This window comes from Panicum virgatum, chromosome 2N, assembly GCF_016808335.1.
Source record: "Panicum virgatum strain AP13 chromosome 2N, P.virgatum_v5, whole genome shotgun sequence".
Taxonomy (NCBI): Eukaryota; Viridiplantae; Streptophyta; class Magnoliopsida; order Poales; family Poaceae; genus Panicum; species Panicum virgatum.
The window spans coordinates 67693534-67720841 of record NC_053146.1 but is presented as its reverse complement, the minus strand read 5'-3'; the positions used below and the strand labels follow the sequence as shown (position 1 = coordinate 67720841).

Genomic DNA, 27308 nt, shown 5'->3' with positions numbered 1-27308 from the left:
TATTCTAGAAATGTTTTCTGGGCCTATCAATTTTGTACAAGCCTATGCTTACCATATGCAACACTCTGGCCAAAGATGACATGCATCCAAAGGAAGGATCTTGAGATTTAAATAAAAGTGCATTAAACTAGTATTTAAAATAGAGAAAGATACATTGATTAAATGAAAAACTTTATATAACAAAAGTTGTAGATCTTGTTTCATAGAATCCAGAACAGTTGAGTTTGTATTTTTCCGATTTTTCTACGATTTTATATCTATTTTATAAGTTCGCTGTTTAATGCGTCCCGGACGCCAGGACCTAAATGTAATTTTTTTTTACATTTAGGTCATGTCGCCCAGCCAGAGGGCGACAGGCCCCCTGTCGCCCAGGCAAGGGGCGACAAGGGTATAGTTTTGAAATTTTTCGAAACCGCCATATATTTTTGAAATTTTAATTTTTTTTAAATACAAAAATGAAAAAAATCCAGGGCACGGCCGGCCTGGCCCATCGACCATCGCGCCGCTCGCCTGTCTGTCGCGCGACCTGATCAACCAACCCAACTGGTCCACCCCCTATCCTCTCTGCTGGATCTGGACCACCACGCTCGCTGCACGTTTCATCTCGAGCCAAACTTCTGTTTCAAGCCGAGCAGTAGGCTGCAAATCACGCTAAAGTTTGTCTTCTCTGAAAATTACTCGGGCGCGGGAGAGGAAGAGGATGCGAGCCTGTGGCTGCGATCCCAGCCCCAGCCCATTTCTGCTGCAAAGAGCCTCTTCATTCAGAAGCAACTTCTGTTTCGAAGAGTGAGCAGCACGAAAGGATCATAAAACTGTCTAGCCAGTGTGCCCATCTACCTAATGTCCTTTTTAAAATTCCCCAAATGGGCGCTGGACCTCATCAATACACATATGGCGAAACTGTTTGTGGAATGACTTTGAGGGTCATGGGAAAATTCACTTAGCTAGTTGGAAGTTGGTTAACTTGCAGAAAAAGCATGGAGGTATGGGTGTGCCTGATTTTAGAGATCTGAATCTGGTCCTCCTTGGCTCTTGGATAAAGAGATTCTTGAAAGATGAGGGGAAATTATGGTATAATATAATTACGCAGAAGTATGTGAGGAATGCTGTAAACATCTTTAGTCTTCCACACCCAAATTCTTCGGTTTTCTGGAGAAGAGTCCTTTGGGCATAAGATTATGACTGTCGACAATTTGAGCCGTAGAGGTGTCATAAAACCTCTTGAGTGTCAGTTCTGCTTGGATCATGAATCTGTCAACCATCTCTTTTTTGAGTGTGTTGTGGCACAATATATTTGGAAGCTCTTTCATAGCTTCTCAGGTGTTATGATCTCCAGTTATCTGGATCTGGCCAGCAAGTGGCCTTGTGAGAAAAAGTTTGCTTTGACTAACAGTATCTCTGCAGGAATACTGTGGGGTCTTTGGCTAACTCGCAATGATTTTGTGTTTAATCACCAGGCGTGGAAAAGCATGAAAACAGTTATCAGGAGAATCTGGCTGATTATGGTGGACTGGAAGCCAATGTATCAGGGGGATTTGGCGCAAGGTATGGACCGGTGGCGCTCTTTCTTGGAGGAGGCCCTCAAGATGCCACTGGCACTCGGCTGCTAGCAAAGAAGCTGAAGAAAAATGACTGGAATGATGGGAAGCCCTGGGTGCCAAACTTTTCTACCTGAAGCCCTTCCAGCCTCTTTCTTCCTTGTTTTTGGCTTCCTCTCTCTAGTCTTTTAGCTCTGTTGGGTGCTGTACCTGGTTTTAGTGTCTTTGTGGGTGCGCTGTGATGTGTGCTACTTGGACTGAACTTCTCTCAACACTGTAAACGTTTTTGGCTTCGTCTTAATCAAGATGGGGCAGGGCGCTTTTGCCTGTTCCTCTAAAAAAAGGATCATAAAACTGTTCAGGAAAAATGGATTTAATCACGGTGATAACGAATCATAAAACACACTTATTCACGCAAAGTCTGTAACCCCCGATAATTGTTTGGACACGGGAAGCAGAACCAGTTTATGAGATTATTCAGAGCCGGCTCTTGTTCATTCTCAGTCTTTGGGAATCTGCATTCACCTCCTGAAGTACTCGGAGTACTGATTGCGCTGCACTTGTTGCGATGTTGTTCCGTCAGAACAACTGACTGTAAGTCCATTATCTAAAAAAAAACTGATTGTATGTTGGAAACTCTCGCTAACTGACATGTTGGTCCAGGGGGCACATGGCAACGGAACCAAGCGGCAAATATCTCTTCTGCTTATAATGGAAGCATGTGCTCTGCAGCAATCAGAGGCTGTGAGATCAACAATTCTGCACAAAAAAGTTTCTAGTTCTTCCTTCAGTAGCTACAACAAATCTGATTTGGTCACTATACAATTTTACAGAGTCACAAATGTGGGATTGCACCCTCCTCGTGGTCGCCCTTGTGGAGATTGTGCAGGATGTAGAGAGAAGCCGACGACAAGAAGATGCACATGTTGGAAATATTTCAGTTAAGATAGATTGTGATCTTCACTATTAAGGAAGCGTTTAAATCATCTAAATGCGATTAAGAAAACCTAATGATAAAATCCTAATGGGCTGTGATCAGCAGGCCCATTAGGTCCGTTTCCAGAGGTTGGCCCCCAGCCCCACAGTGTCTATAAATATAAGATCGTGGTTAGCACCTTAATCACCCATTCGCGTCATTCTAAAACCCTAGCCACCGCTAGTCTGATCGCTAAGGGCACTGGAGGGGTTTGGAAGGCCAAGCACTCCCGTTGGCGCCTGAAGGACGCCGATTCGCTGCTGCATCTTCTACACCGACAAGAACGCCTACTTCCTCTACGGATCAGGCGTAAATGGCTGCTGCTACTGCTAACGCTGGTATAATATTTACCAATTTATTCCGCATTAGATTGATTTGTCATGAACTAGGTTATGTTAAGATCTTGGATTATTAGCCTCTAATGTTTAAGCCTGGCTAATTCTAACAATTGGTATTAGAGCCATCTTAATCTAGTCATGCACGGTCAATTTTGAGCCATGTTTATGCCTCTGTTTTCGTCGGTTTTTAAGATGCAAAACGTGCTGTGCAGATTAGATCCTATTGCACAGTTAAGTTTGATTCATGTTTTAGATGCAATTAGATCCTGCAGAATGGCTTTTATGTATTAATCATGCTTGATTAGATCTAAATCATGGTTAATTAAGTTTCTGATCACGAGATTAGATCTAATCTAATTCAATTTAGGTCAAGTTTAAGATTAATCTTGATCTGTTAATGCTAAGTGTCTCAGACTAAAAATAAATCATTAATGTTTATGCTAATTCATGGTTAAACCGAGACAAAATTGACGATTAGCTATGCAATTAAGGTTAGGGTTTACTGCTACTTAATCTGTTTACCAAATTAGATCTCTGTTCATGTTTAAATTCCGCAAATTAGATTCAGAACCATGAAAGAGATTGCATTAGTAAGCAATTGGAAGGAGGGGAAACACCAATTTCAGATCCCATGAGAAAAATCCCAAATTTATGATGAACCCTAACCCTAACGGATGAGTCTTTACCTGGAGGTGTGTCTGAGCCATAAGATCTCAGCGAAGGACACCCCAACGGAGCCCCTCGACGGGGAGCCGCACGACTCGGTCGCATGGCACCCCGGCGAAAGGACCCGGAAGGGCATCACGCGCACATGAGAAGGCGCATCAGAAAGCGCTGTCCCTGAGAGCTCGCGTGCGCATGAGGCAGGCGCTGCATGTGGGAGCAGTGGCGGCCTGCGGGTCCATGCACCGAAGCGGCGGCCGGCCAGCCGGACCTACAGCGGCCAGCTCCAAGGGTGGTCTGCGCGTGGCACACCATGGGCGCCAGGCGGTGGCCTGCGCGGCCCGCGTGCCGAGCCCCAGGCGGCGGCCAGGCCCTAGTGGGCGCTCCGCAAGCAGCCTGCAGGGCCGCGCCCCAAGGCGAGCGGCACGCCGCATAAGGGCCCGCGCACTGTGCTGCCTGCCAGGCCCGCGAGTGGCGCATCTGCACGCGGCCGGCGGCGGCGCATGAGGGCTGCGGGACCTGCGCGCGCAAGGCGGCGGCCATCCGGCTGGCTGCGTAAAGAGCGGCGGCGCCTCTACCTGAGAGCTGAGCGGCGGCTTGCTGCTGCGATCTGAGGAAGAGCGAAGGGAAAAGAGTGAGCCAGTTAGGTTTTCCGACCGGCTACAGAAATTTATATTGGATGGCATCAGTTTCCAACCGTCCGATCTGATCAACGGTCCAGATCACTTCACGTTAGGGTTTGTGGGCAGTTGGGCCAAATGGGCTGACTGGGCTTAACAGGCCGCGCGCAAGGGGATGTTTTTGGGCCTGTTTCATGAGTTTTAGCCCATTTAATGTTAAAGCCTTATTCTTTTACTGTTTCTTATGATTTAAGTTTAATTTTAATTGCTGTTATGTTTAAAGGTTTTAATTATTTCTGTTGCACTTATTATTACCAGCATTATGTTTATTTAATTTTTCATGAGTTATGTAAATGCTTTTAATTATATTTTAATTGCATTTATTCACTGAAAATTATGTTCATCCACCATAAGCAATTAAGATGCACTCTATTTAAATGGAACCATCGGGAAGTTTATTTAGAGCACTTGTAATTAATTCTGACCATCGTTGATTTAATTACGAGTTTTAATGATAAATTTCGTTTGTTTTCCCCATCGGTGATGCAAATTGAAATTTATGTATGATTTTAATCAGACCATCGTAGGGTTAATTTCATACTTCTTATGCGCATCTTAATTGTGAGTTTTATTAAGTTATTGTTCTCATGATTTTTAGTGAACACTGTGACGGGCTACCTGAAGTCTATTGAGCCCCTAAATGGCACCAACTACCCCCGCTGGTATAAAGATGTTCAGGTGGCCATTGCTGTGTGCGAGTATGATCTCGCCTTACGTCAAGATAAGCCAGCAGAGCCCGCTGATCCCAATGGTGATCGTACTGCCATTGAGAAGTGGGAGAGATCAGACAGGATGGCCAACATGATCATTAAGAATACGATCACTCCGGCCATCTGTGGTGCTATTCCTGATAAGGACAAGGATGGTAACGATTTGAGCGCAAGGCATACCTTGCCAAGGTGGAGGAGAACTTTAAGAGTTCTTCCAAGACTTATGCTAGCACCCTGATCATGAAGATGCTGACTTCACAGTATGATGGGCAAAGTGGAATCAGGGAGCACATTATGAGCACGTGTGACATGGCAAATAAGCTGAAAACACTATATATGGCTATCTCTGATGGTTTTCTGGTGCATTTCATCATGACTTCTCTGCCAGTACAGTACAGTCCCTTCAAAATAAGCTACAACACTCAAAAGGCGACTTGGAGCATGGCTGAGCTCATTAGCTACTGTGTTGAGGAAGAAGAAAGGCAGAAAGCTGAAAGGATGAAGGATGCTGTCAACATGGTCAGCGAGCGCTTTGGGCGTGTTAGCATGAGCAACACTCCTAAGCATCAGGCTGAGTCTGGCAGCAGTAGGCAGCATAAGAGAAAGTTTAAGGGCCATAAGAGCAAGGCTGTGTCACATAAGAAGACCTCTAATGAGAGGTTGTGCAAGTTCTGCAAGTCACCTAAACATGAGCAGAAGGATTGCCATGGATTTAAGGAGTGGCTTAAGAACAAAGGTACAATTACTGATTATGTATCTTTTATTGATGAATCATTCTTAGTGAATTTTTCTCCTAATACTTGGTGGATTGACTCAGGTGCCACTATGCACATTTCCAATTCACTGCAGGTATTCAGTTCGATCCGAACTATAAGAGAGGGGGAGCGAAGTCTAAGAGTGGCTGATGGCAATGAAGTGAAGGTTGAAGGCATTGGGAGCTTCAATTTGGAGTTACCAGGCGGCTTCAACCTTAGTTTGCATGATGTTCTTTATGTTCCCAGTTTGAAGAGAAACCTTATTTCTGTTTCGCGTTTAGATAAGTCGGGACATATTTGTGAGTTTGGCAACTCTGTGTGCAACATTAAATTTCATAATTTAAGTGTGGGCCTTGGTCATTTGCAAGGCGATCTTTATTTGCTCTCTCTTGATAAAGTTTATTCTGCAATGAATGTGGATGATGTATCGCATAAGCGTAAGCGTGATGATAAGACTTCTTCGAAATTGTGGCATTGTCGTTTGGGCCACATTTCGAGGGGGAGAATTGAGCATCTCATAAGAGAAGAGATACTCCATTCATTAGATCTCTCAGACTTAGATCAACAATGCGTTGATTGTATTAAGGGGAAATTCGCTAAGACAATTAAGAAAGGAGCTACTCGGAGTTCGGGCCTATTAGAAATAATTCATACTGATATTTGTGGCCCGTTCCCAGTAAAGTCTATTGATGGTTTGACTCGTTCATTACTTTCACAGATGACTTCTCTCGTTATGGTTATATTTACCCCATTCGTGATCGATCCGAGTCATTAGATAAATTCAAAATATTCAAGGCTGAAGTGGAAAATCAGCATAATGTCACTATTAAATTAGTGAGATCGGATCGAGGTGGTGAATATTATGGGAGACATGCTCCATTCGGCCAAGTACCTGGACCATTCGCTAAGTATCTTGAAGAGAATGGTATAAAGGCCCAGTACAGTATGCCGGGCGAACCACAGCAAAACGGAGTTGATGAGCGTCGTAACCGTACACTAATGGACATGGTACATAGCATGCTTAGTTATTCTACTTTGTCTGTGGAGCTGTGGATGGAAGCATTAAAAACAGTTGCGCACATACTTAATAGTGTTCCTTCCAAATCCGTGTCAAAAACACCTTATGAGTTGTGGTTTGGGAAGAAACCATCGCTTAATTATTTGCGTGTGTGGGGCTGTCCAGCCGAAGCTAAGTTATTTAATCCACAGCAAAAGAAATTAGATGATAAAACGGTGAGCTGCTATTTCATCGGATACCCTGATAAGTCTAAGGGATACCGATTCTACTGTCCTGATCATTTCACTAAGTTCGTTGAGACCAGGCAGGCTGTATTTCTAGAGGATGCAGGAATCAGTAGGAGCTTTCCGAGGAGGGAAATTAATCTTGAAGAAATACGGGCTGAGCTTCCCATCCCGGTGATTCAAGAAATAGTAACACCTCAGTTAGTGCCGCTGTTTGTTCCTTCCGTTCAGAATACACCATCTGTTCAGATTACGCCTCCTGTTCAGAGTACTAGCGCTGCTCCGCCTGTTGAAGTAGTTCCTGATCCTGCGAGCGAACAACAAGCTGAGCAAATGGCACCTAATATTGAAGTTGAGAACCCTGTCGAGGTGCCTCAGACTGCACCTCAACCAGCACCTCAGCCTGTTGAACCATTAAGAAGATCACAGCGGGCTAGGAAACAGACAGTTTTCCCTGATTATGAGACATACTTAAGTGAAGACATGTATGATATTGGGAAAGCTGATGATCCTAACTCGTTTAGAGAGGCAGTATCATGTGAGAACTCTGCCAAATGGGTTGAGGCCATGGAAGAAGAGTTTAAGTCCATGAGTTCCAATGATGTTTGAGATCTGGTAGATATTTCTAATGGAGTCAAACTAGTAGGCTGTAAATGGGTCTACAAGACTAAATGTGATTCTAAAGGGAATGTCGAACGATTCAAAGCAAGGCTTGTAGCCAAAGGTTTTACACAAAAGGAAGGGGTTGATTATAATGAAACTTTCTCCCATGTGTCTAAGAAAGATTCATTCAGAATCGTTATGGCGCTAGTGGCTCATTATGACTTAGAGCTACATCAGATGGATGTCAAAACTGTGTTCCTTAATGGTGACTTGGATGAGACCATCTTCATGGCACAACCGGAAGGTTTTGTTGTGAAGGGCAAGGAACATTTGGGATGCAGACTTAAGAAATCCATTTACGGGCTTAAGCAAGCGTCAAGACAGTGGAACCTTAAATTCGATCAAGTGATTAAGAAATTCGGATTTAAGGAGAATGATGTGGATAATTGTATCTACACTAAGATAAAGGGTGGTAAATTTATAATTCTAGTGCTTTATGTGGATGATATCCTATTAGCGAGCAGCGATAAGCGTATGCTGCATGAGACAAAGGGATTTCTTTCATCCAATTTTGATATGAAAGATCTTGGTGAAGCCTCTTATGTTCTGGGCATTGAGATACACCGAGATAGGACCAAAGGAGTACTAGGATTGTCTCAAAAAGCATATATTGAGAAAATGCTTAAGAGATTTAATATGGATAAGAGTAAGGCCACACCTGTTCCATTAGCGAAGGGTGATAAGTTTAGTGAAGCCTAATGTCCTAAGAACCAATTGGAATCAGATGAGATGAAGGACATACCTTATGCTTCAGTTGTCGGAAGCCTGATGTATGCACAAGTCTGTACGGGTCCTGACTTGGCATTTGCTACCGGAATGTTTGGAAGATATCAGAAAAATCCCGGAAAGGTCCACTGGGTTGGTGTCAAGAAGGCATTACGTTACTGCCAAGGCACTAAAGACTTCATGCTCACATACAAAAAATCAGATAATCTTGAAGTCGTGGGTTATACTGATGCTGACTTTGCTGGATGTGTGGATAGTAGAAAATCTACATCAGGATATATCTACACGTTAGCTGGTGGAGCTATATCATGGAAAAGCTCTAAGCAAAATTTAGTTGCAGCGTCGACGATGCAAGCTGAGTTTGTGGCATGCTATGAAGCAACTGGACAGGCTGTTTGGCTTAAGAATTTTATTCCGGACCTCAAGGTAATTGACAGCATTACGGAACCTATAACGTTATACTGCGATAATCAGTCTGCAGTATTCTTTTCGAGTAACAACAAGTCAAGTGGTGCTTCCAAACACATTGACCTTAAGTATCGTGTTGTGAAAGAAAGATGCCAGGATCGAACCATTAAGATTGAGCACATAAGAACTAATTCTATGTTAGCGGATCCGCTCACTAAAGGCTTACCACCGAACGTGTTTAAGCAGCACGTTACTAATATGGGTTTGGTGGATAGTCTTTAGATCCTGGTTTAGGGCCATTATGACTCCCAACTAACGAATAAGCGTTCTACCGAGGTGTTTCAGTGAGACTGTGGGTAATGGGGTCCCAGTAGTGCATCAAGCTACTGACGACGCATTGGTCCGGTACTTTCTGTTACTACTAAGGGTGAACATTAGTATGATACGAACATTAGCCTTAACCGTTCGATCAAGTGGGAGAATGTTGAAAATATTTCAGTTAAGATAGATTGTGATCTTCACTATTAAGGAAGCGTTTAAACCATCTAAACACGATTAAGGAAACCTAATGATAAAACTCTAATGGGCTGTGATCAGCAGGCCCATTAGGCCCGTTTCCAGATGTTGGCCCCCAGCCCCACAGTGCCTATAAATATAAGGTCGTGGTTAGCACCTTAATCACCCATTCACGTCATTCTAAAACCCTAGCCACCGCTAGTCTGATCGCTAAAGGCACTGGAGGGGTTTGGAAGGCCAAGCACTCCCGTTGGCGCCTGAAGGACGCCGATTCGCTGCTGCATCTTCTACACCGACAAGAACGCCTACTTCCTCTACGGATCAGGCGTAAATGGCTGCTGCTACTGCTAACGCTGGTATAATGTTCACCAATTTATTCCGCATTAGATTGATTTGTCATGAACTAGGTTATATTAAGATCTTGGATTATTAGCCTCTAATGTTTAAGCCTGGCTAATTCTAACAGCACATGGCGTAGCTGAGGAGGTCCAGCCCTGTGGCTATCTTCACCATCTTGCTCCTCTCGAACATCTTCACCAGCAGAATCATCACAATGACATGCCCAACTTTCGTCTTGAGCTCGTCGAGGGATGTGATCTTCATCCACTTTGGCCGTTCCTGTATGAACAAGAAAATAGCAGCAATTAAGGCTTACCGTAATATTTCGCTGGCTTCAACACACACAAAAAAGGGCATGCTAGCTTCTAGAGTTTGCATGGTCTTTTTGTGTTTCTCAAGTTAAGAAGAAAATCGTTGATTTCTTCAAAAAGAAAAGAAGAAAATCGTTGAAATGACAGGAGCTGTTAGTCTGAATTGACTCGGTTAAGCAGTTGACTGAATAGCAATTGGAGCAAGCAATGCAACGCCACTGGCTACATGAGTGTACTAATAGTCCAACTGCAGATCGCTGAATGATTAAAATGCTTTCAGCTAAAGCTTGTAAAAAAATGTTTCGAGCCTAGCTGAGCACTGGTGTTACCTTCAAAGCGAACATCCCAAACAGCGATGATCCCCTGAGGGCACGATCTGAGTCTGAAGGCACATCGCTGGAAGTATTGCTGATGAACAGCCCGTAAAGACCCATCCCAAATATCAGCATGACTGTTCCAGCAAGATACACATCTGCAAAACATCGATGCCCGAGGCAGCAGTTTAGCAACAAGTCACAGACACGCATTACCGCGGCAAAGACCGTTGCTCGTGCTAACTGAACAAGAACAAATGCGCTGGATGAACATCTCACCGATGGCCTCGACGACTTTGAGAACCATCTGCCCAGAATGAATTCCCTTGACACAGCTCGACCAATAAACTTGGTACGCCTCTTTGATGAAGACACAGCCCTGGTCACAAGTAGACGTCAGATAACAATCAGATCCATGAGCCCTGCTGTTCAGTAACAGTAGTAAAAAGCAATGACGCTTAAGAATGCTAAGCAGTCGGACAGCTTGTGGCTCTCCCATGAAAATTTGGGATAAACACTACTAAACCGTACAAGTTGAGCTTATGATTAGCAGCAGACATGGAACGGGCAGGAATCAAAGATGGCTTACGTTGAGGAAGCACAGCAGGGAGCCGGTCAGCGACCCGGCGATCGCGAGGAGGGCCAGGAACCGGAAATCAAAGATCACCTGCGCCACGAACAGCATCAGGAATTCAGCATGCGTGTGGAAGGCTTCCTCAAGATCATCGCGTTCATGTATCGGGCGAAGCGAATCTTGGAAGAAGAACGAAACAAACGCGGGAACGTACCCTCTCGACGGTGGTCTCGATGGCGGTGGCCTTGGCGGTGGGCACGACGGTGCCGTTGGTCCCGCCCACGACCCCGTTGTCGCGGGCTCGTGACGATGCCACCTCGCCGGACGCGGCGGAGGAAGCCGCCGCCGAGGCGACCGCCACGAGCCGGGCCGGCCGCTCCCGCGGGCGGCCGGAGCGCCGGGCACGCGCGTGCTACGGCCGGCGCGGCGCCGGAGCTCAGCAGGGTAGCCATCTCGCGGTGGACGGAGACACGAGCGACTTGCTGCTGCTGCCTCCTGGCACGTGCCGGTGGGGTTCGAGCTGAGCAGCTGCCCGCCGCGGCTTGCGTGCGGCAGTGCAACGCCGGGCTGGGCTTTGGAGTGGAGCGAGACGAGTGATCTGAAGGGAGAGGTGGGCAGAGCGGGAGCGAGAGATATACTCTGGCATCGCGCGACGTCGCGGTCGGGCGCGTCCCCACGCACGCCGACACATAGCTGTTTGGTCTGTTCCGGCGCGTGGAACACGCCACTCGAGAGCACGACACGGCGTGCGGCCGACAGCCTCAGCCCTCAAGCACAAGTTCATTGGTCCTGAGCAGACAGACAGACGCCGAGGAGATGGTGGCCCAATTCGGACGGAAGAGACGTGAGATCTGTACTGGAGCTTGGAGATGGTGCCCTACAACCAGCTCCGCGACCAGCAGCAAGAAGACGAGGAGTGGACGAGGCGCCCCCCCAATTAGCAGAACCAAGACGAGCGAGCAGCGTCGCCATTGAAGCTCAAGCTAGCCGTCTTGGCCGTAGCAAGCAATCCCGTCTTCGCCTCTTCCCGGATCGTGGCGATTCGTCATCCATGATGCAATTCCAGGTGACAGGGGAGTGGACGAACAGCTGTTTGGAGCTTCACCCCCCATTCAGATGGCGCTGTAGGTTGCGCTCCCAGAGCCGGACGGAGGGATGCAGCCGACTGCCAACAAGGACAGGCAAGGCAGTAGCCAATTCCTCTTCGCCCGTGTGTTTCTGCAGAGTAGCTTGCCTTTTCATTTCTGTCATACCTGTATGGCTGCATCTGGATTTCAGTGAAAAATGTTTGTTGCTTGGAAATCACATGCGTATTGCACAAGAGGGCAGAGCACGTCAGCACGAGCAGCTCCGCGCTGGAGCTACCAGATGGACAGAACTGATGTGATGTGGAAAATTGAGATACTCCCACCGTTTCAAATTATAAATCATTCCAAAAATCTTAGAGAGTCAATTTTTTTTAAGTTTAACTAAATTTATATAACAAGATAATAACATTTATGATACCAATTAAGTATCATTAGATTCTTTGTTAGCTATATTTACATAGTATACCTATTTGATGTCATAAATCTTTGTGTTTGTCTTTATAATTTTGGTCAAACTTTGAGATGGTTTGACTTTCCAAGATTCTTGAAATGACTTATAATTTGAAATGGAGGGAGTATATCTTTCCACACAGTTACTGTCAGACTTCTCCCGGCGTTCTTCGCCGCCGGTGAGATGGCGACTTCGATCACAGCAACAATCACTTTTTTGTGTTTGTTTCTCCCTTTTATTGAACTGGAAATACAGAGGGCAAAGCTCTCGGCGGTAGCCCGCGCATCGCGCTCTGGTGCGTCCACCCTTCGTACTTTTTGCAATTGAGCCCTTTTTTGTAAAGATTTACACATTCAGGCCCTTTTTGAAACGACTTGTGTTTCTGGACCCCGGGGTCGGCGCCACAGATCGTGGCGCCGAGGTTACACGTCTCGGCGCCAGGTCTGCACAGTCCTCCAGCGTGGCAGGGACCTCGGCGCCACAGATCTTGGCGCCGAGCTAAGCGCCACAGGTCTTGGCGCCGAGCTCGGCGCCATGGATCTTGGCACCGAGCGTGCTTCCTTAACCCCGCGCCCTCTTCCCTTTCCCGAGCGTGCCTCCATTGTTCATCCTTCCTTCTCGGGTTTTTTCTCCACCTCAACTCGCCCAACCCTCCGATTCGTCGTATTTGACTGTGAAAACTTTGATTTCATCCGTAGATCGTCAAGAGTAAGGTATTCTCTCTCACCTCCTAAATTTGTGTGTTTTCATTTGGTCTATTGTACGCGTATTTTCGAAATTTAGGAACTTAGGGTTTAGGTTGTAATTGTTGTAACGTGTATTATGCAACTAGGATGCCTAGGCGGGGGAAATCAAAGAAACCCCCCCGGTGCGGACTGGTGATGCTTATGTCCGGTTGCCGCTGCCAAGTGGATTTCCTGTACCGATGTGCTTCTGCGGTGATCCTTGCAAGGTAGATGTGTCCGTTGAAGAGGACACATATAGACAGAGATATTGGATGTGTGCCAACTATGCCTTCGATCCAACACCTCGTCAGATCCGCATTGGGTTGCTGGTTAGTATTTATGTTTTGTCTACATTAACTTCGATATTATTTGGAATCGTGTGTGAATATTGTGTAACAATGGATTGTTTTGTAGACCCCTCCCCCGCTCTGTGACTTTGAGCAGTGGATTGACACTGAGATCAAGGAGGAGGACAAGAGGTATATGGAGATGTGCAAGAAGTGGGAAGCAGAGCGGCTAGAGAGGGTGGAGAAGAGACGCCAGGAGGAGGCAGCAGAAAAGGAGCGGCAGGAAAAACAGCAAAGGAGGCTGCCAGCTGAGCGTAGGGAGGAGAGGGAGCGGTAGCTTGAGCGTTTTTGCTGTGCTAAAGCCGCAATGGAGGAGAATCCAGATGCTTTGAGGAAGGGGAAGTGGCCTCGTTGCACGCAGTAGGATACATGTTTTCATTGGGCAAGTCTAGCTAGTAATGAACTATTCTGGTCGACTGATGTCGTGCTATCATGTAATGAACTATTAGGTGTGTGCTATCTTTTATTTATGTCTGTTCTTGTGTTGTCATGTACTGAACTTTTTGATGAGCTATCATGTACTCTAGTTTTAATATATTGCCATCATTCCATGTTTCAGTATACTTCTGTGTTCTTATGGCACTTAATATGATCATAGTATGCGAGTTAATTAGTCAACATAATCTTATAGAATTAAAGACATTCAACAGGGGACATTACATAATTAAACAAAGGCAACACAGGAAGTGACATGTCCGGTGGTGTACAATACTAGAATGATAAGGTTCTGGACATAACCTGCACTAAACTGGAGAAGAAACATTGCATGTAGCAACGGGGAGTGAGGGGCCGGGCCGAGCAACAGCGGGTACAATATAATAGGTCGGCGCCAAGATCCATGGCGCCGAGGTCAGCGTCAAGATCTGTGGCGCCGACCTCCCTGACACGTGGCGCCAGCGTGGCTGCCTTGCTGGACGGGTGTGCGGACCTTGGCGCCATGATCCATGGCGCCGATATGTGTTACCTCGGCGCCACGGTCTGTGGCGCCGAGCTCCAGAGTCCAAAAACACAAATCGTTTCAAAAATGGCATGAATGTATAAATCTTTAAAAAAAAGACTAAAGCAAAAAAGACGGTCCACCCGCACGGTGCTCGGCACAGGTAAGACTGAAAACAAAACATGCAAAAAAAAAAAACATGCCTATCTATCTGCAACTAACCCTGCGCATGGATTACTAACAGAACTCCTAAGCCGGGCGGATGCTCAACGAAGACGTCTTCCTGCAGTTCACCGTTGCGAAATGCGGACTTCACAACATAGGCCAGCCTTTTGTGAGTGATAACTAAATTGTGGATTCTAAGAGGTTCAGTATGTTGCAACGAACCAAACAACTTCTACAATCAAAAAGCTTCTACAACCAAAAAGCTACGGGAGAAAAGAAATCTGTATGCCTAGTTATCCGGTAGGAGCGCGAGGACCTGTGATTCGTGACTCTCAGCTCTCCCTTATTACTGTACTTTAGGCCAAACATAGTGAGACGGAGCACACAGCCGTCTTCATCGTCACCTAAGATGTACTTTGCCTTGCCTCTCTTGCACATCACACTCTCGAGAAGGCAAAACTTGCTTCTGCCCAAGTAGGTGAGAGAAGCCCTCGAGTCCCTCTCAGATTCCTTGCGAAACAATTTCTCATCCGTCATCTGCCAATCCAATTCCATTGTTCCAAGCTCTATTGGAGTTTCGCTGCCAATATCAGAGGGAAGCTCCAGGAACAAATGCACCCATCCTTGTGAAGCCCAACCCACGCATCTAGCTCCCTGTCAAAGTAACCTTGGTCTGTGAAAGGCAGAACCCAGGGGTGCCACCTCCACACACGGTACTTAGTGTTGAAGGAGTAGGTCCTCTTCTGGAGGCCCGGGCGATCGCTGTAGGATGTGGCCATGAAGACGGTGAGGCCGTCCGAGTGCACGGCATAGGAGGTAATGATCTCATAGGCGTCGAACGGCGGCGGCGGTGCCGGCAGGCTCCTCCAGGACCAGCCCTGCTCGCCTGGATCATGCCAGCCGGTGGGTGCGCATGACATCGCATCAAAGGAGTGCTGTTTGCTGCAGGCCGGAGGTGAAAATGCATAGATCATTTCACGGACAGAAACGATGATGTCCAAGCCACATTGCAGCTGCGCAGGAACGGCAGGGCCGATAGCCAGTCCTGCTGTCTCGGCGTCGTAGACGAGGGCAGGGGTCTGTCCATAGCGTGCATCAGTAACGATGAAGATCTTGCTGCCAGTGGCGGCGAAGAGCATGTCAGAGTCCCCTGGTGACGCCAGCCGCAGCGGCCGGAGGGTCCGGGAGGTGCCCTGCAACGGCAGCGCCGGCGTCCGGGTCGTCGTCGGAGTCCGAGTCGAAACCGTCGGTGTCGATCTTGTGGACGCTGAACCCCTTCTCCCAGTCATCCAAGATCAGATAGAGGTGCTTCCGCCGCCGGGCTGGCCGTGACCTTTTGCCGTCCAAATCGCCACCGCGGCGCTGGTCTTGGGACTCCTGCCCCTGCCGCTTAGGCATATTTCTTCCTTTCTATAATGAGTCGAATCACTGAGGCGGATGTGGATCTAAAAGACCCTGCTTTGTTGCTGGCCGGAGCACCTACTGATGATCTGCAATTGCCACGGCTGGTGGGTGCCTCCCCTCAAACTTGCTTGTGGATCGATCTGCCGATGCAAAGCAAACCTTTTTAGAATAATACTATATAGAGAGGATCCTGCAGCAGTGTTGCAATCGAACAGGAGTTGGATTCCGAAACTGATTCATTCACAGTCGCGAGTGCGTGTACCTGTCGGGTTGGCTGACCCGATCGGCGGGACACGAAACCGCCGGATCCGAGCTTCTCGGCGGAGGAGGGGCGGCCGGATCGATTGATCTCCCTGTGCTCAGCTCCCCGCCTCTTCTCTCTTTCGCACCTAGGGTTCGCCTCTTTTCTAATCTCCTGTTTCTGAAACTCTTCTGTAATCGAGAAACTCTGGCCTCGTTTAGATGTATGTTGTAAATTTTTTAAAAGGAAATCTTTTAATATTTGAAGTACTAAACATAGATTAATCACAAAACTAATTACATAACTTGTATGTAAACTTCGAGATAATCTAATGAGCCTAATCAATCTATTATTAGAGCATATGTATTGTAGCAATTACTGTAGCAAGTTAGTGTCTAATTATAGCCTAATTAGGCTCATTAGATTCGTCTCGCAATTTACAAGCAAACTATGCAATTTATTTTTTATTTCGTCTAGATTTACTACTCAATGCATGTAAAATTCTCATTCGATGTGATAGTTTTGAAATTTTGAATTTTGCATTGTTTCGACACCGTCAAATCCTAGCGTGCTACGGCTGGGCTTTTTCTTTGTTTTTTTTTTGTTGAAGAAATACGGCTTTGGTTTCCTCTCCTTATCCTGCGGCCCAGTCCGGCAGTCCGGCCCAACCATGGCGCTGATGCCGTGATGCGTGCCCGGAGGTTGCTGAACTGAACGAGCCAGGAGAGATGAACACGAGCTACATGTGCGCAGCGCAGGCATCCGCAGGAGCAATCGGAGGAGAATTGTTTTCTCAAATCAGAGCAACTTTGTACGTGAAATTGAGAATGTTCCACTTCAGCAAAATGATTTTCTGTTATTTGATTGTACATGTACACTGAGGTCAAGTTGCAGTAGATTATTTTGCTAAAGAAAAAGATGGGTGTTAAATTGAACTTACAGCAGAAATGCAGGACAAAACGGGAACGAAACAGTATCTTGGACATTCTTTTCTTTTCCCTTTAGGCCCCCCAAATATAAAAATGAGAGCACCTCAGGACTTGAAATGTCAACATTCCAACACAAGAAACAAAGTTTCTATTCTCTGATTGTACATGTAAAGTGAGATCAAGTGACAATAGATTATCCTTGCTAGTAAGGTGGATGTTAAATTGCAGTTACAGCCGATAGGGTGGACAAAAAGGAACAAAACAGTATCCTGAGTATTGTTTTGCTCTCCATTTCCAACCCATCTTTTTAAAAAAAATAGTGGAACCCTTGATCAGACTAATTCCATAAGCAATGGATCTCCTGAAGCCATTACTCTGATTAGCTTTACAAATTCTATCTCATTACGAATCTTCAATGGGTACACTGCATCCGCTTCAGCAGTATAAATTGATAAGGAAGAGGTATTCGATGGCAAATCTGCTCTATAGATAAGTTTTGTCAAAGCTTTGGATTCAAAGTGGCTTGGTGAATCCATTGCAAGGAATAGCATAGGGACTGCAATACTGTGATGAATGTCTAGGCTTCCAATAGCTTTAACAAGATATGAGAAGTCACCAACATGCCGTTGAGGTATGTAAAATATCTCACTACTGCAATGAACTATCTTATTTTCCCCAACACTTCTTCTGTAATTAGTTTGATAATGAGTTTGGAAACTGCCAACTGCCTTTTTAACCATATCTCCTTGGTTCACAAACCACTCAATTTTGTTACCTTGCAGAGGCACATCTGACCATGATTCCTTCACCTGGGGAGAGGTTAATTTGATCATATCATAAACTTCACAAGTTCTTTATTTCGTGTATATGGTTCTAGAAAACATGACATGGATATGCACCTGGTTGGTTATCCAGAGCTTAGCCTTATCAGCATTTAAGAGGTTCCAGTAATTGAGGACCACATGATCGTGAAGGAACAGAAATCCTTGAGCACCTGCAAACTGATCAAACACCTTTGGCAGGTACCTGCAACGAAAAATTATCAGTAAGCATTTACAAAATCCAAGGGAATAAAGTCTTACTGGATGCAGCGACCAGTAAGATTTATTTAGTGTTGCAAAATTTGTATCAAGATAAGAAATGAAGCTATTTTCACACACTTGTAGGCTTGTGCCAAGTTGCTGAATTCTACAACAAGATCAGAGTTGCTTTGTTCTGAAAGAATAAAAACTGCACGAAATATCCGACCGTAAAGCAGCCTCCACTCTAGTGCAGTTCGTTCCACAGGTTCGGTGCAATGCACTATGAGCACAATATCACCAAAATGCTTCCTCCACTTTATAAGATTGCCAATCTCAGTGCTTACTTCTCCAATCTCCTCAACACCAAGATGCACTGAAGGCAGCTTCTTGGGGACAAACTCCTCCTTGTCCCCATGTCCAATTGTTGCCCTTGGCCGGTCAATATCCAGTGACAGCAACCGTGGTTGCCGGTACCCAATAGCAACCAGATCTTGCAGCCACGCAGCCATGAAATGCAAATCCTTTTCACCCCAGAACCCTTCCTCTGTCATTGCATAGCTCAAATCAAGAATGCGCTCAAACAGTGTCCGCTTACTGGATCGCCACTCCATTAGGAACTTTATCAACCTCCCTATATTGACATGGATGTCCTTCTCATCATCAAATGGGTGAGCATGCACATTATCGATCCGGTGTACCGTTGGTGGATAGACCACTAGGTACCCTCCAATCTCCCATAGTATCCTTTGCGCCCAGTATCCACGTATGACATCTGATGCCATTGGACTCACTGAGACTGACAATGCAAGCCCCCAGAATGCCGGTGAGTGGAACAATGTATTAACAGAGTTGATGGGTGCCATCATGCCCTGCGGCAGCGCGACCTTAGGTGCATACACATCAAACTGGAAATCGAATGCCTCCATTTCTAAAGACTTCCGGGTGAAGTAGAACACTGCGTCAATATCTGGAAGGCCATTGCACATCCCCTGCTGTATGAATTGCCCACCGCTGAATATCTCAGTGTAGAAATCCTCAGCGTCCACCTCACCGGCCTTCTCCAGCGGCAGACCCCGCGGCCAGACCGACGGCTGCCCAAAGTGCACGAACGGGTTCACGACCTTCCGGTTAGGATCGGCGTGGCTGTACTGCAGCAGCACGGCGCCTCCCTGCCGCTGGTCCAGATTGACATCGAAGTGCTTGGTGAGGTTCCCACCCAGGACGGCGTTGCGCGCGTCCGCGTCGTAGATGACCTGCGCCCCACGCTGCACGGCGAAGAGGTACGCCGCGGCCTTGCGCGCCGGCCCTCGCGCGGGGAGGAAGGCGACGGAGCGGAAGCCGAGGCGGGCCTGGTCGGCGAGCGTGAGCAGCACAGAGCCCGGGTGGGACCAGTCCGCTGGGGTCGCCACGTCGGCGACGGCGAGGAGCTGCCACCCGGGGACCGCCCGCAGCGGGCGGTGCTTCGGGGCGTGCGGTGACGCGGAGAAGACGATCCAGCGGGAGGCGCGGAGGGCCGGGTGCGGCGAGGTGGGGAGCGCCGGGAGTGGGGGAACGCGGGACCAGACCACGGATGGGTAGGGGAGGCGGCGTGGGGCGCGGAACGAGGCGGGGCAGAGCGCGGTGGGGGAGGCGCCGCCGTAGAGAAGGAGGAGAAGGAAGGGCGCCGAGGCGAGCGCGGCGAGGAGGACGTAGGCGACGCGCTTGGAGGCGCGCGGTGGCATTTTGGGGAGGGAAAGGGTGAGGTGACCTGATGATGTGCCAGGGCCTAGGGAGGTGGCGGCGGAGAGTCAACGCCGCCGGCCCAAGCGCGACGGCCGCGGCGCCTCGCTGGTGGCGCAGCCACACCTGGTCGGCACTCCGGCCGGCGAGGGGACCGGAACGCGGAAGGCGTGGACTGTGTGTGGAGTAGGCTGCAACGGAAATGGCTTTGGACCGAACTGCGGGCCTCTTTCGATGGCACGGGCCGGGTTAGTCTCTCGATTCAGCCCATTAACATACCCACGAATCCCAAACCCGCACGCCTCTCCGAGACGCTTGAAAATTCAAAATGGCGCTGCTCGCCTGTCAAACCCTCCCTACCTGTCAGCCTCAGGCCCACACCACCGAAACTTTTCGAAAATCCCAGCACGGGCTACACCCCTGCCTCCAACTCCCGGCGACCTCTCCTCCTCTTTTGCCGGCTCGTCGGCGGCATGGGAGCGGACTACCCCAACTTCGCGGACGTCTCCGGGGCCAGCGCCCTCCTCTTCCTCGCCGACTCCTCGCCCGCACCGCCTCCGCCTCCTCCCGCTCTCAGGTACGTTCCTCCCCTTCCTCTCGTCGTACCGCCGAATTGCGTGACCGCACGCACTCCGTCGTTGCAATTTAATCGACCCTCCGTTGTGCTGCGCATCTGCACATTGCAGCGACGAGATCTCCTGTCACTCGGGCTCCTCCTCCTACTCCGGAGCGTCGGCGAGCTCGTGCGTTTCCGACTCGGCAAGGCGCGGCCGCCCCGTCGATCCCCTCCGCGTGCTAGCCGTTGTCGCCTCCCTCCGCCGCATCAACCCTAAGGTGAGCAATCCGATTCCTCGATTGCTGATCAGCGCGCGATTGCAAGCCGTCTCTTCCGCAGTTACGCACTGAATACTGATGGCTCTGCTCGTTGGCTCCAGGTGCTCGCCGAGGCCACAAGCACGCTGTTCCACAGCGGGGCGGAGAAGAAGCGGAAGGGTGTGTGGATTGATATCGACAGCTACTACGACGACGCGGACCAGAGCGAGAGGAGCAGCGCGGTGGCTAGTGAGGGGAGCACCGTCACGGCCGCCACGTCCGTGGGCTCCACGGCCACGTCGGGTAGATGCCGCCGGCCTCCGCGGGCGAGTGATTGTGGTGGTGGTGAGAAGCCGCCGAGGAGGGCAGACGTGATCATGCAGTGGTTTTCGCGGTCGCAAGCTGGGCCGGCCACGGAGAACGATATCCGCGCCGCGGTTGGGGACAACTCCGGGACAAGCAAAGCGATACGCTGGTGAGCAGGACTTTGCCTCCAACACCCATTTTAAGCGGTTTTGAAATGGTTGCCTGATTGCTGCCTGAACATGTGTATCTGCTTGCTTCTGTTCGTGCGAAATTTGCAGGCTGCTGAAGCAGAAGGGGGGCTTGCGGCGAGCAGGCACTGGCGGCCCCTTGGATCCATATGTTTATATGGTAAGATAAGATTCGTGCAAGAGTACTTAAATTAGGATGGTAGTTGGAATTGGATTTTAAATTCATATGTGTTGTGTTGAGTGAAGATTGCTAGTTTGTTTTAGAAATTTTGAATTGGATCTGTATGGACCTGGGTTATTGTGCAAATTTTGAGTGGAGACAGTGATCAGTTAGCTATTCACTTCTTGGAATACTATACTTCACTAGTATGAAGTGGCGCAGCATAGGATGACATAACTGATTCAAGTGTACACTGATCATTCTTGACTTTAATATTTCTAGAAATTTTACTGCAAATTTCAGAGATATTGTGGTCTGGTAGAAAAGTTGAAACCCTGAATATCTTTGCATTTTGGTTAACTGTGGAGTTTGTAAAAATGCTTGTAGGAGACTAGTTGTGAGATAAGAGCTTTTGAATTGTGAGATTCAGATACTGGGTCTATAAGGTCTTGTGTCAGTGTGCAAAGTTCGGATTGAAAGAGTTAGCAATTAGCATTTTGTAGTGACCCAATATGGAATAAACATTTGAAAAGTTAAGATGAACTGCTGAAAATGATTTGTGCTTATCCTGCTTTACAAAGATCTTACTTGACTTTATAGTTCTGAAGGTTCTATAGATTGAATTATCAGCTCTTATTTCTTGAATACTTAAATTATCAGCTCTGTACCACATCGGAAAGTTGAACACCTGAAGGCCAATGCACATCCAGGAAGGTGAAACCAATGAAATGTATAATTTATAAAAGTGATGTGGTTGTCGCAGCATAGTGTACTGTTGCAAGCTCGAATAGCAGTTCCAACCACATCCTGAGTTTTTTAAATTTTGCAGAATATGTATTTTATAGTTATTAACCCACATAATTTATCGTGTATAATAACTTTTTGAATGAAATTTCAGGTCGCAGGCTGACCCGGTGAAGTTATCTAAGTTGTGTTTATTGCAATGGGGATGTTTACTGTAGGCTATTGGAGAGGTCAAGTTATCTTCTGAAGAGTATTTAGTAATTTCTGCAACCTGTCATCTTAATGTCCCAGTTTTGCCTTCCTATGGAAGTTGTCACGTTAGCACTATGAAGATAAGCTCTTGGACAAGATATCGGAGAGATAAATAGATATAGAATCTGAAGTATAAGTTTAGTACAGAAATTACAGTGATGCATCTATCATACTTCTTTGTTCATTTATGCTGAGCTGATATATCATATAATCGAATATAATTTTTTGGATAATTGAATAGTAAGTGTTCATGTTTCAGCCTCTTGGATGCAATGGAATTGTAATTTGGCCCTTTTGTGTTAGTATGGTATTGATGTTGTTGAATTTTTTGAGCGGAGATGATGTTGTATTTTGTGTCATCTGCCTGTCACCCAGTAATTGTGCTTCTACTAGTTCTGTTATTGAAGCTCAAGGTCTTTTTTTTTTAGCATGAAACTCAAGGTCTTTTGAAGATACCACTTTACTACCTTAGTATTGCCACAATTAACAAAGCCAGATGTGTCGAGCTTGAAATACAGTTATTTTCACGGTTTTTTAAAGCTAAATCTGACACCCAAGAGTTAGATGTGCAGAGTGAACTGTTGTGTCACACCTGAATCCATTGGCCCTCTTGTCTGCAATCCTAGCTCCTCTTCTTGGAGAGCATGTGCTTGAACCAGAAAGCTGAATCCTTGGGGTACCTTTTCAGTGTCTTGTAGTCCACATAGACCAGGCCGAACCGGGAAGTGTATCCAAGCCTCCACTCGAAGTTGTCAAGCAGTGACCATGCAAAGTACCCAATGACTCTGGCCCCATCATCTATCGCCTTCTTGAGCTCCGTTATGTAGTCTCTGTAATAACGGATTCTTATCGTGTCATGCACACCCTGAGTAATACTGGCGTTACCTGGTTGGTCCATTCCTGCAAGAGCATAACACTGGTTAAAACCAAGCCAGAGATCATTCTTCTTTGGAACTTAATATTTCTTATTCATGAGTACCATTTTCAGCAAGGATCATTGTAGGATTTTCATAGGTTTTCTTGACATAGTTGACAGCCTTGTTGATTCCCCACGGTACAATGTACAACCAGTAGGAGTTTGCCTGCACAATCAAAGAATTCGCAGTTACATAATCAGAGGCAAAACCAACTTTCAGTTTTCCCTGCCTTTGATATTTGTAGGCATCTAGCAGTACACGTACATGAATGCCAATAGGAACACCGTTTCTTTCATCTACAGAAACATTTGAGAAGCATATTAGTGAATGAGCATCTAGTCACAGTTGACAGCAGCACAAGAAACTGTGGAAAGTGATATACGTTCCAGAATTCAAGAATTTGGTGTTGTGGAGTCAGAACTTACAGACAAAACCAACATGCCAATCATCCTGGTAGCTGACTGGCATCAGGTTCCATGTCCCAGGGTCCTTCATGTAGTAAGAAGTGTAGTGGTTGATGCCAACGTAGTCTATGGAGCCTTTCACCATCCTGGACTCTTCATCGCTGAACAATGGCAGCCTATCCTTGACAATCTCTTGCATCGAGTACGGGTACCGTCCATTTATAATGGGGTCAAGGAACCTGTAAGAAGATTTAATCAGTTTTCTCCTTGAAATGAGTTGTGTTAGTTTGCTTCCCTCCAAAAGAATATAGCAACATTTTGTGGCTAGCTGCCAACACTGTAACAATGTCGCTGATACAATGAACTTCTAAGGTGAGCAGTGATGTTTGATGCAGAATGGAGTACTTTTCAGGTTTTTACCAGCCGAGGTGGAAGTCCCTGGCTCGCTGTGCTGCAGCTCCATCTGCACTGCTGTTGCTGAAAGGTTCGTACCACACAAAATCCAAGAGAATTCCAATCCTCCCCTTTTGGTGTAGCTGTCCAATTGATGAACCACTGAAATTTTAACTGAACCAAAATCGCAGCGTGCAGTGCACGCTTCTAATAATTGAACTGATTTGCCATTTTCACCTGATATTTATCGCGATATCGCTTCACCGCAGCTGCATGAGAAAGGATGAGATGGTACGCAACTAGGTACGGCTCTGTCGTGGAGTTGCCTCCGGCAGCACACTCGGAACACCTTCCTGGTGCGTGCAAGCCATTGTCGTAGCCCAGGGCAGCGACACACCTCGGCTCGTTGAAGGTAAACCAGTTCTTCACCCTGTCTCCGAATGTCTGGAAGCAGAATTCGGCGTAGTCTGCAAACGCCTCCCTTCATGAGTGCAATATACAGTTGTGTCAGTCACACGAATGAATGAGTTGAAATATTATATCCCAGTTCCTAGTTTGAACTTCTTACACAATCTTTGGGCTAAGCCAGCCAAGGTACTGCTCATGGAGTGCCAATGGGAGATCATAGTGGTAGAGGTTTGCATATGGGGTGATTCCTGACATAGCAACAGATCAGTCATTTTTTTGAAAAAAAAAAGTAGGCCAAAAATCTTTTCTTTAGGAATCATAAACAAGTAATAAATCTGACACGAAGATTGCTTTCTTTATAAGGTTATTAGTCAAGGCAGTTGAGAAATTTACCTTGCTGAATCATGTAATCTATGAGCCTGTTGTAGTAATTCACTCCTTCCCGGTTCACCTTACCAGTTCCATCTAAATTTTATACAAAATTCCACATCACAAATTCCCTTGACCCAACAAAATTGTAAAAATGGAGCACACTTACTTGGGAAAATCCTAGACCAAGAGATCGAAAACCGGTACGCATCAAATCCCATGTTCTTCATTATGTTCACATCTTCCTACACCTCAAAGAGCATCTATCAGGCATCACACAAGGACACCACAAAACCACAGTAATCAGAAATTCAGAACGCCCATACAGCGTATGACACACCTTGTACCGATGATACTCGTCCACCGTAACATCAGCCGTGGCATTGTTAGGGATCGTCCCTTTTTGCCAACAAGAACACAGCAATTCCAAGTATCAGTATGACAGTATCACCATTATTTCTTCTCGATACACGGTAAACTACTCTGCAACTTCTTACCTGGTACCTCGATGAAGGCGTCCCAGATGCTGGCCCCCCGGCCTCCCTGCTTGGCCATCCCCTCGACCTGGTACGCCGACGCGGCCGTCCCGAAGACGAACCCCTCCGGGAACGCGCGGCGGCTGAGCCCGCCGGCGTCGTAGATCTCCGGGTTGAGCCAGTAGCATTGCGCCGCCGGCAGAGTCAGCAGCAGGACATGAGCTGCTGCCGCCGCCGCCGCGGCTAGCACTACCACCGGTGCCGTGAGCTTCTTCATGGCTGTCTGCATGGACCTCCGGAGGAGAGGGAGAGGGAGAGGGAGAGGGAGCAGGAAGGCCGTAGACACCAGGGTTAACCATTTCGTTTTCCGGTCAAATCCCGGTGTTTATCGGAAACGAAATTTCGTTCCGAAATTTCGGTAAATTTCGGCGAATTTCGATGAATTTCGGTCGAAATTTGTTGAATTTTGAATTTGAAAACGAAATTTTCCGAAAAATACCGAAATTTCGAATCCCGGTAACTAGCGGAAACGGGAAATTTTCCGAAATTTCGGCGAAATTTTCGCCGAAATTGTTAACCCTGGTAGACACAAGCCGCGCCTTCCGAAGTCCTTAAAAAAGACACGAGCGAAGGGGCAGAGATGGTGGAGCCATGCTCTCCTGTTGACTGTTGTTCAACTGTCTTTAACCTCTATATTTTTATGAAAATTGCTCTTGACATCTATATCTTTAAAAAATTTACTCGCATGTATATGTCCTGCCACCAATCTTTTTTTTACCCGTATACCCTTCCGTACACCTCCATCCAGTTTACACCGTTAACATACCCTGGCATGTGGGCCCAACTAGCGAAGATGACCAAAATGCCCCTGTCCTCTCCCTCACTCTGTTTAGAGATTGTTCGGCTGGTAGAATGAATAGGATTCAGCTAGTAGAATGAATAGTATTATATAAGAGGAAATAAGTCGAGATAATCCAACGTCAGACCAGCCGAACTTCAGCACTTAGTCTTCGTTAGATATTGATGGAGTTCTCTCCCTGCTTTTCCTCCTCCCTCTCCTCCTCGTTGGCTTCTTCTACCTTAGCAAGGCCAGCGCCGCCGGCCGGAACGCGCGGCTCTTGCCTCCAGCGCCTTGGGAGTTGGGACCTACCTCTGATCAGCAACCTGCACCAGGTGGGCGGGCTCCCGCACCGCGCCCTCCGCGCGCTCGTCGCGGCGCACGGCGCGCCCGACCTCTTGCGTCTCCACCTCGGCCAGGTCCCCGCGCTGGTCGCCTCCTCTCTGGCCGCCGCGGCGGCGCTCATGCGCGAGGATGATGGCGCCTTCGCCGCGCACCCGTACTTCCGCACCGCCGACACCGCTGTGCACCAGATCCGGGCAACCCGCGCGCCGGGCCGCAGGCGTGGCCCCGCCGAACCACCCGCGCGTAGGGCGTAGGGGCAGGGCGCGGCCACCCGAGCGCCGGGCTGCAGGGGCAGCGACAGCCGATAGGCAGCGGCTGCACAGCGGCAGGCAAACAGCGAGCAAGCAGGCAGCACGCAGGCTGGCAGCGCGCAGCACGCAGGCTGGCAGCGCGCAGGCACGCAGCTGCGCGCAGCGGCGGCGACGAGGCCCGCAGTGAAGCTGGCGGTGACGTTCGTGGCGAGGCCGTCGGCGCCGGTGCCCCGGCGCGCGAGTATGGCCTCCTTGGCCAAGTCGTAGGTGGCTAGCTGCGATGCCATGACGTTCCTGGCTCAATTCACCGTGAGCGATGAGCTCTCTTGCTTGGCAGCTAGTTTGCTTCCTTGCGCAGTACTTAGCTCACGGATAGGCAGCGTGCTTGCTTGGCTGCGAAGCACCCGCGCGCGCCTGCGGCCGAGCTCCCGTCCGCGAGCTCCCACCAAATTCGCTTGCTCGCGAGGCAGCGGAGCTCCCGCCCATGCAGCCGGCCGAGACCATGGTCGAGGACCTCGAGGTGGGCCGCTGTCACTGGCGAGCGGGCTGGACTTCCTCGGCGGCGCTACCGGGACATCTTGCGGGAGCGCCACGATCTGGCCGCCCGCGGGGACCGCGAGCGTCGGGCGCATCGCCTGCTGCGGCGCGCGGGCGTGGGCCGAT

General features: G+C 47.9%; 7 protein-coding genes across 8 annotated transcripts; 3 read left to right on the top strand and 4 right to left on the bottom strand.

Annotated features, from left to right (window-relative positions):
• Positions 1-2217: 2217 nt before the first annotated feature.
• On the bottom strand, positions 2218-12020 carry LOC120662959. The gene is made up of 7 exons (XM_039942002.1): positions 11988-12020; positions 10968-11165; positions 10769-10846; positions 10459-10558; positions 10195-10337; positions 9687-9833; positions 2218-2463 (listed from the first exon to the last, which is right to left on the bottom strand). Exons 1-7 carry the CDS (start codon positions 12018-12020, stop codon positions 2374-2376), a joined length of 789 nt encoding a protein of 262 aa, XP_039797936.1. The 3' UTR covers positions 2218-2373.
• On the top strand, positions 5246-6705 carry LOC120662055. Its single transcript, XM_039941132.1, has 2 exons — positions 5246-5641; positions 5755-6705. Exons 1-2 carry the CDS (start codon positions 5278-5280, stop codon positions 5808-5810), a joined length of 420 nt encoding a protein of 139 aa, XP_039797066.1. The 5' UTR covers positions 5246-5277; the 3' UTR covers positions 5811-6705.
• A 744-nt stretch (positions 12021-12764) lies between the features above and the next one.
• Positions 12765-13914, top strand: LOC120659027. The gene is made up of 2 exons (XM_039937105.1): positions 12765-13346; positions 13432-13914. The coding sequence occupies exons 1-2, from the start codon at positions 13218-13220 to the stop codon at positions 13639-13641; spliced, it is 339 nt and encodes a 112-aa protein (XP_039793039.1). The 5' UTR covers positions 12765-13217; the 3' UTR covers positions 13642-13914.
• Positions 13915-14636: 722 nt separating this feature from the next.
• Positions 14637-16269, bottom strand: LOC120659026. The gene is made up of 2 exons (XM_039937104.1): positions 16133-16269; positions 14637-16010 (listed from the first exon to the last, which is right to left on the bottom strand). Exon 2 carries the CDS (start codon positions 15753-15755, stop codon positions 15033-15035), a length of 723 nt encoding a protein of 240 aa, XP_039793038.1. The 5' UTR covers positions 15756-16010; positions 16133-16269; the 3' UTR covers positions 14637-15032.
• An 890-nt stretch (positions 16270-17159) lies between these two features.
• Positions 17160-19923, bottom strand: LOC120662050 (probable glycosyltransferase STELLO1). The gene is made up of 3 exons (XM_039941127.1): positions 18201-19923; positions 17940-18066; positions 17160-17849 (listed from the first exon to the last, which is right to left on the bottom strand). The coding sequence occupies exons 1-3, from the start codon at positions 19781-19783 to the stop codon at positions 17373-17375; spliced, it is 2187 nt and encodes a 728-aa protein (XP_039797061.1). The 5' UTR covers positions 19784-19923; the 3' UTR covers positions 17160-17372.
• Positions 19924-19991: 68 nt separating this feature from the next.
• LOC120662052 lies at positions 19992-22477 on the top strand. Its single transcript, XM_039941130.1, has 5 exons — positions 19992-20358; positions 20468-20615; positions 20717-21069; positions 21179-21248; positions 22147-22477. The coding sequence occupies exons 1-5, from the start codon at positions 20255-20257 to the stop codon at positions 22156-22158; spliced, it is 687 nt and encodes a 228-aa protein (XP_039797064.1). The 5' UTR covers positions 19992-20254; the 3' UTR covers positions 22159-22477.
• Positions 22478-22645: 168 nt separating this feature from the next.
• On the bottom strand, positions 22646-25554 carry LOC120662051 (beta-glucosidase 26-like). 2 transcript variants are annotated; one of them, XM_039941129.1, is made up of 11 exons: positions 25233-25554; positions 25076-25134; positions 24905-24980; positions 24760-24831; positions 24527-24614; positions 24196-24439; positions 23986-24101; positions 23587-23804; positions 23426-23457; positions 23224-23326; positions 22646-23144 (listed from the first exon to the last, which is right to left on the bottom strand). In XM_039941129.1, exons 1-11 carry the CDS (start codon positions 25498-25500, stop codon positions 22867-22869), a joined length of 1554 nt encoding a protein of 517 aa, XP_039797063.1. In that variant the 5' UTR covers positions 25501-25554; the 3' UTR covers positions 22646-22866. The 2 variants fall into 2 exon arrangements, with proteins under 2 accessions (XP_039797063.1, XP_039797062.1); XM_039941128.1 differs by having other exon boundaries at positions 23224-23457.
• Between the last annotated feature and the right edge of the window lie 1754 nt (positions 25555-27308).

What these genes read in the sequence shown, in the direction of transcription:
- LOC120662052 (XM_039941130.1), top strand. Translation starts at nt 20,255, where the DNA reads ATGGGAGCGGACTACCCCAACTTCGCGGACGTCTCCGGGGCCAGCGCC. An exon ending in TCCGCCGCATCAACCCTAAG is followed by an intron (nt 20,616 to 20,716) that starts GTGAGCAATCCG and finishes CGTTGGCTCCAG; the next exon opens with GTGCTCGCCGAGGCCACAAG. An exon ending in ACAAGCAAAGCGATACGCTG is followed by an intron (nt 21,070 to 21,178) that starts GTGAGCAGGACT and finishes CGAAATTTGCAG; the next exon opens with GCTGCTGAAGCAGAAGGGGG.
- LOC120662051 (XM_039941128.1), bottom strand. Translation starts at nt 25,500, where the DNA reads ATGCAGACAGCCATGAAGAAGCTCACGGCACCGGTGGTAGTGCTAGCC. An exon ending in TTGGTCTAGGATTTTCCCAA is followed by an intron (nt 24,832 to 24,904) that starts GTAAGTGTGCTC and finishes TATAAAATTTAG; the next exon opens with ATGGAACTGGTAAGGTGAAC. An exon ending in AGATTACATGATTCAGCAAG is followed by an intron (nt 24,615 to 24,759) that starts GTAAATTTCTCA and finishes TTGCTATGTCAG; the next exon opens with GAATCACCCCATATGCAAAC.
- LOC120662050 (XM_039941127.1), bottom strand. Translation starts at nt 19,783, where the DNA reads ATGCCACCGCGCGCCTCCAAGCGCGTCGCCTACGTCCTCCTCGCCGCG. An exon ending in AACTTGGCACAAGCCTACAA is followed by an intron (nt 18,067 to 18,200) that starts GTGTGTGAAAAT and finishes TTTTCGTTGCAG; the next exon opens with GTACCTGCCAAAGGTGTTTG. An exon ending in AGCTCTGGATAACCAACCAG is followed by an intron (nt 17,850 to 17,939) that starts GTGCATATCCAT and finishes ACCTCTCCCCAG; the next exon opens with GTGAAGGAATCATGGTCAGA.
- LOC120662055 (XM_039941132.1), top strand. Translation starts at nt 5,278, where the DNA reads ATGACTTCTCTGCCAGTACAGTACAGTCCCTTCAAAATAAGCTACAAC. An exon ending in GGAGTGGCTTAAGAACAAAG is followed by an intron (nt 5,642 to 5,754) that starts GTACAATTACTG and finishes AATTCACTGCAG; the next exon opens with GTATTCAGTTCGATCCGAAC.
- LOC120659027 (XM_039937105.1), top strand. Translation starts at nt 13,218, where the DNA reads ATGTGCTTCTGCGGTGATCCTTGCAAGGTAGATGTGTCCGTTGAAGAG. An exon ending in AGATCCGCATTGGGTTGCTG is followed by an intron (nt 13,347 to 13,431) that starts GTTAGTATTTAT and finishes ATTGTTTTGTAG; the next exon opens with ACCCCTCCCCCGCTCTGTGA.
- LOC120662959 (XM_039942002.1), bottom strand. Translation starts at nt 12,020, where the DNA reads ATGCAGCCATACAGGTATGACAGAAATGAAAAG. An exon ending in TCGAGACCACCGTCGAGAGG is followed by an intron (nt 10,847 to 10,967) that starts GTACGTTCCCGC and finishes TTCGTGGCGCAG; the next exon opens with GTGATCTTTGATTTCCGGTT. An exon ending in CAAAGTCGTCGAGGCCATCG is followed by an intron (nt 10,338 to 10,458) that starts GTGAGATGTTCA and finishes GATGTTTTGCAG; the next exon opens with ATGTGTATCTTGCTGGAACA.
- LOC120659026 (XM_039937104.1), bottom strand. Translation starts at nt 15,755, where the DNA reads ATGACTGGGAGAAGGGGTTCAGCGTCCACAAGATCGACACCGACGGTT.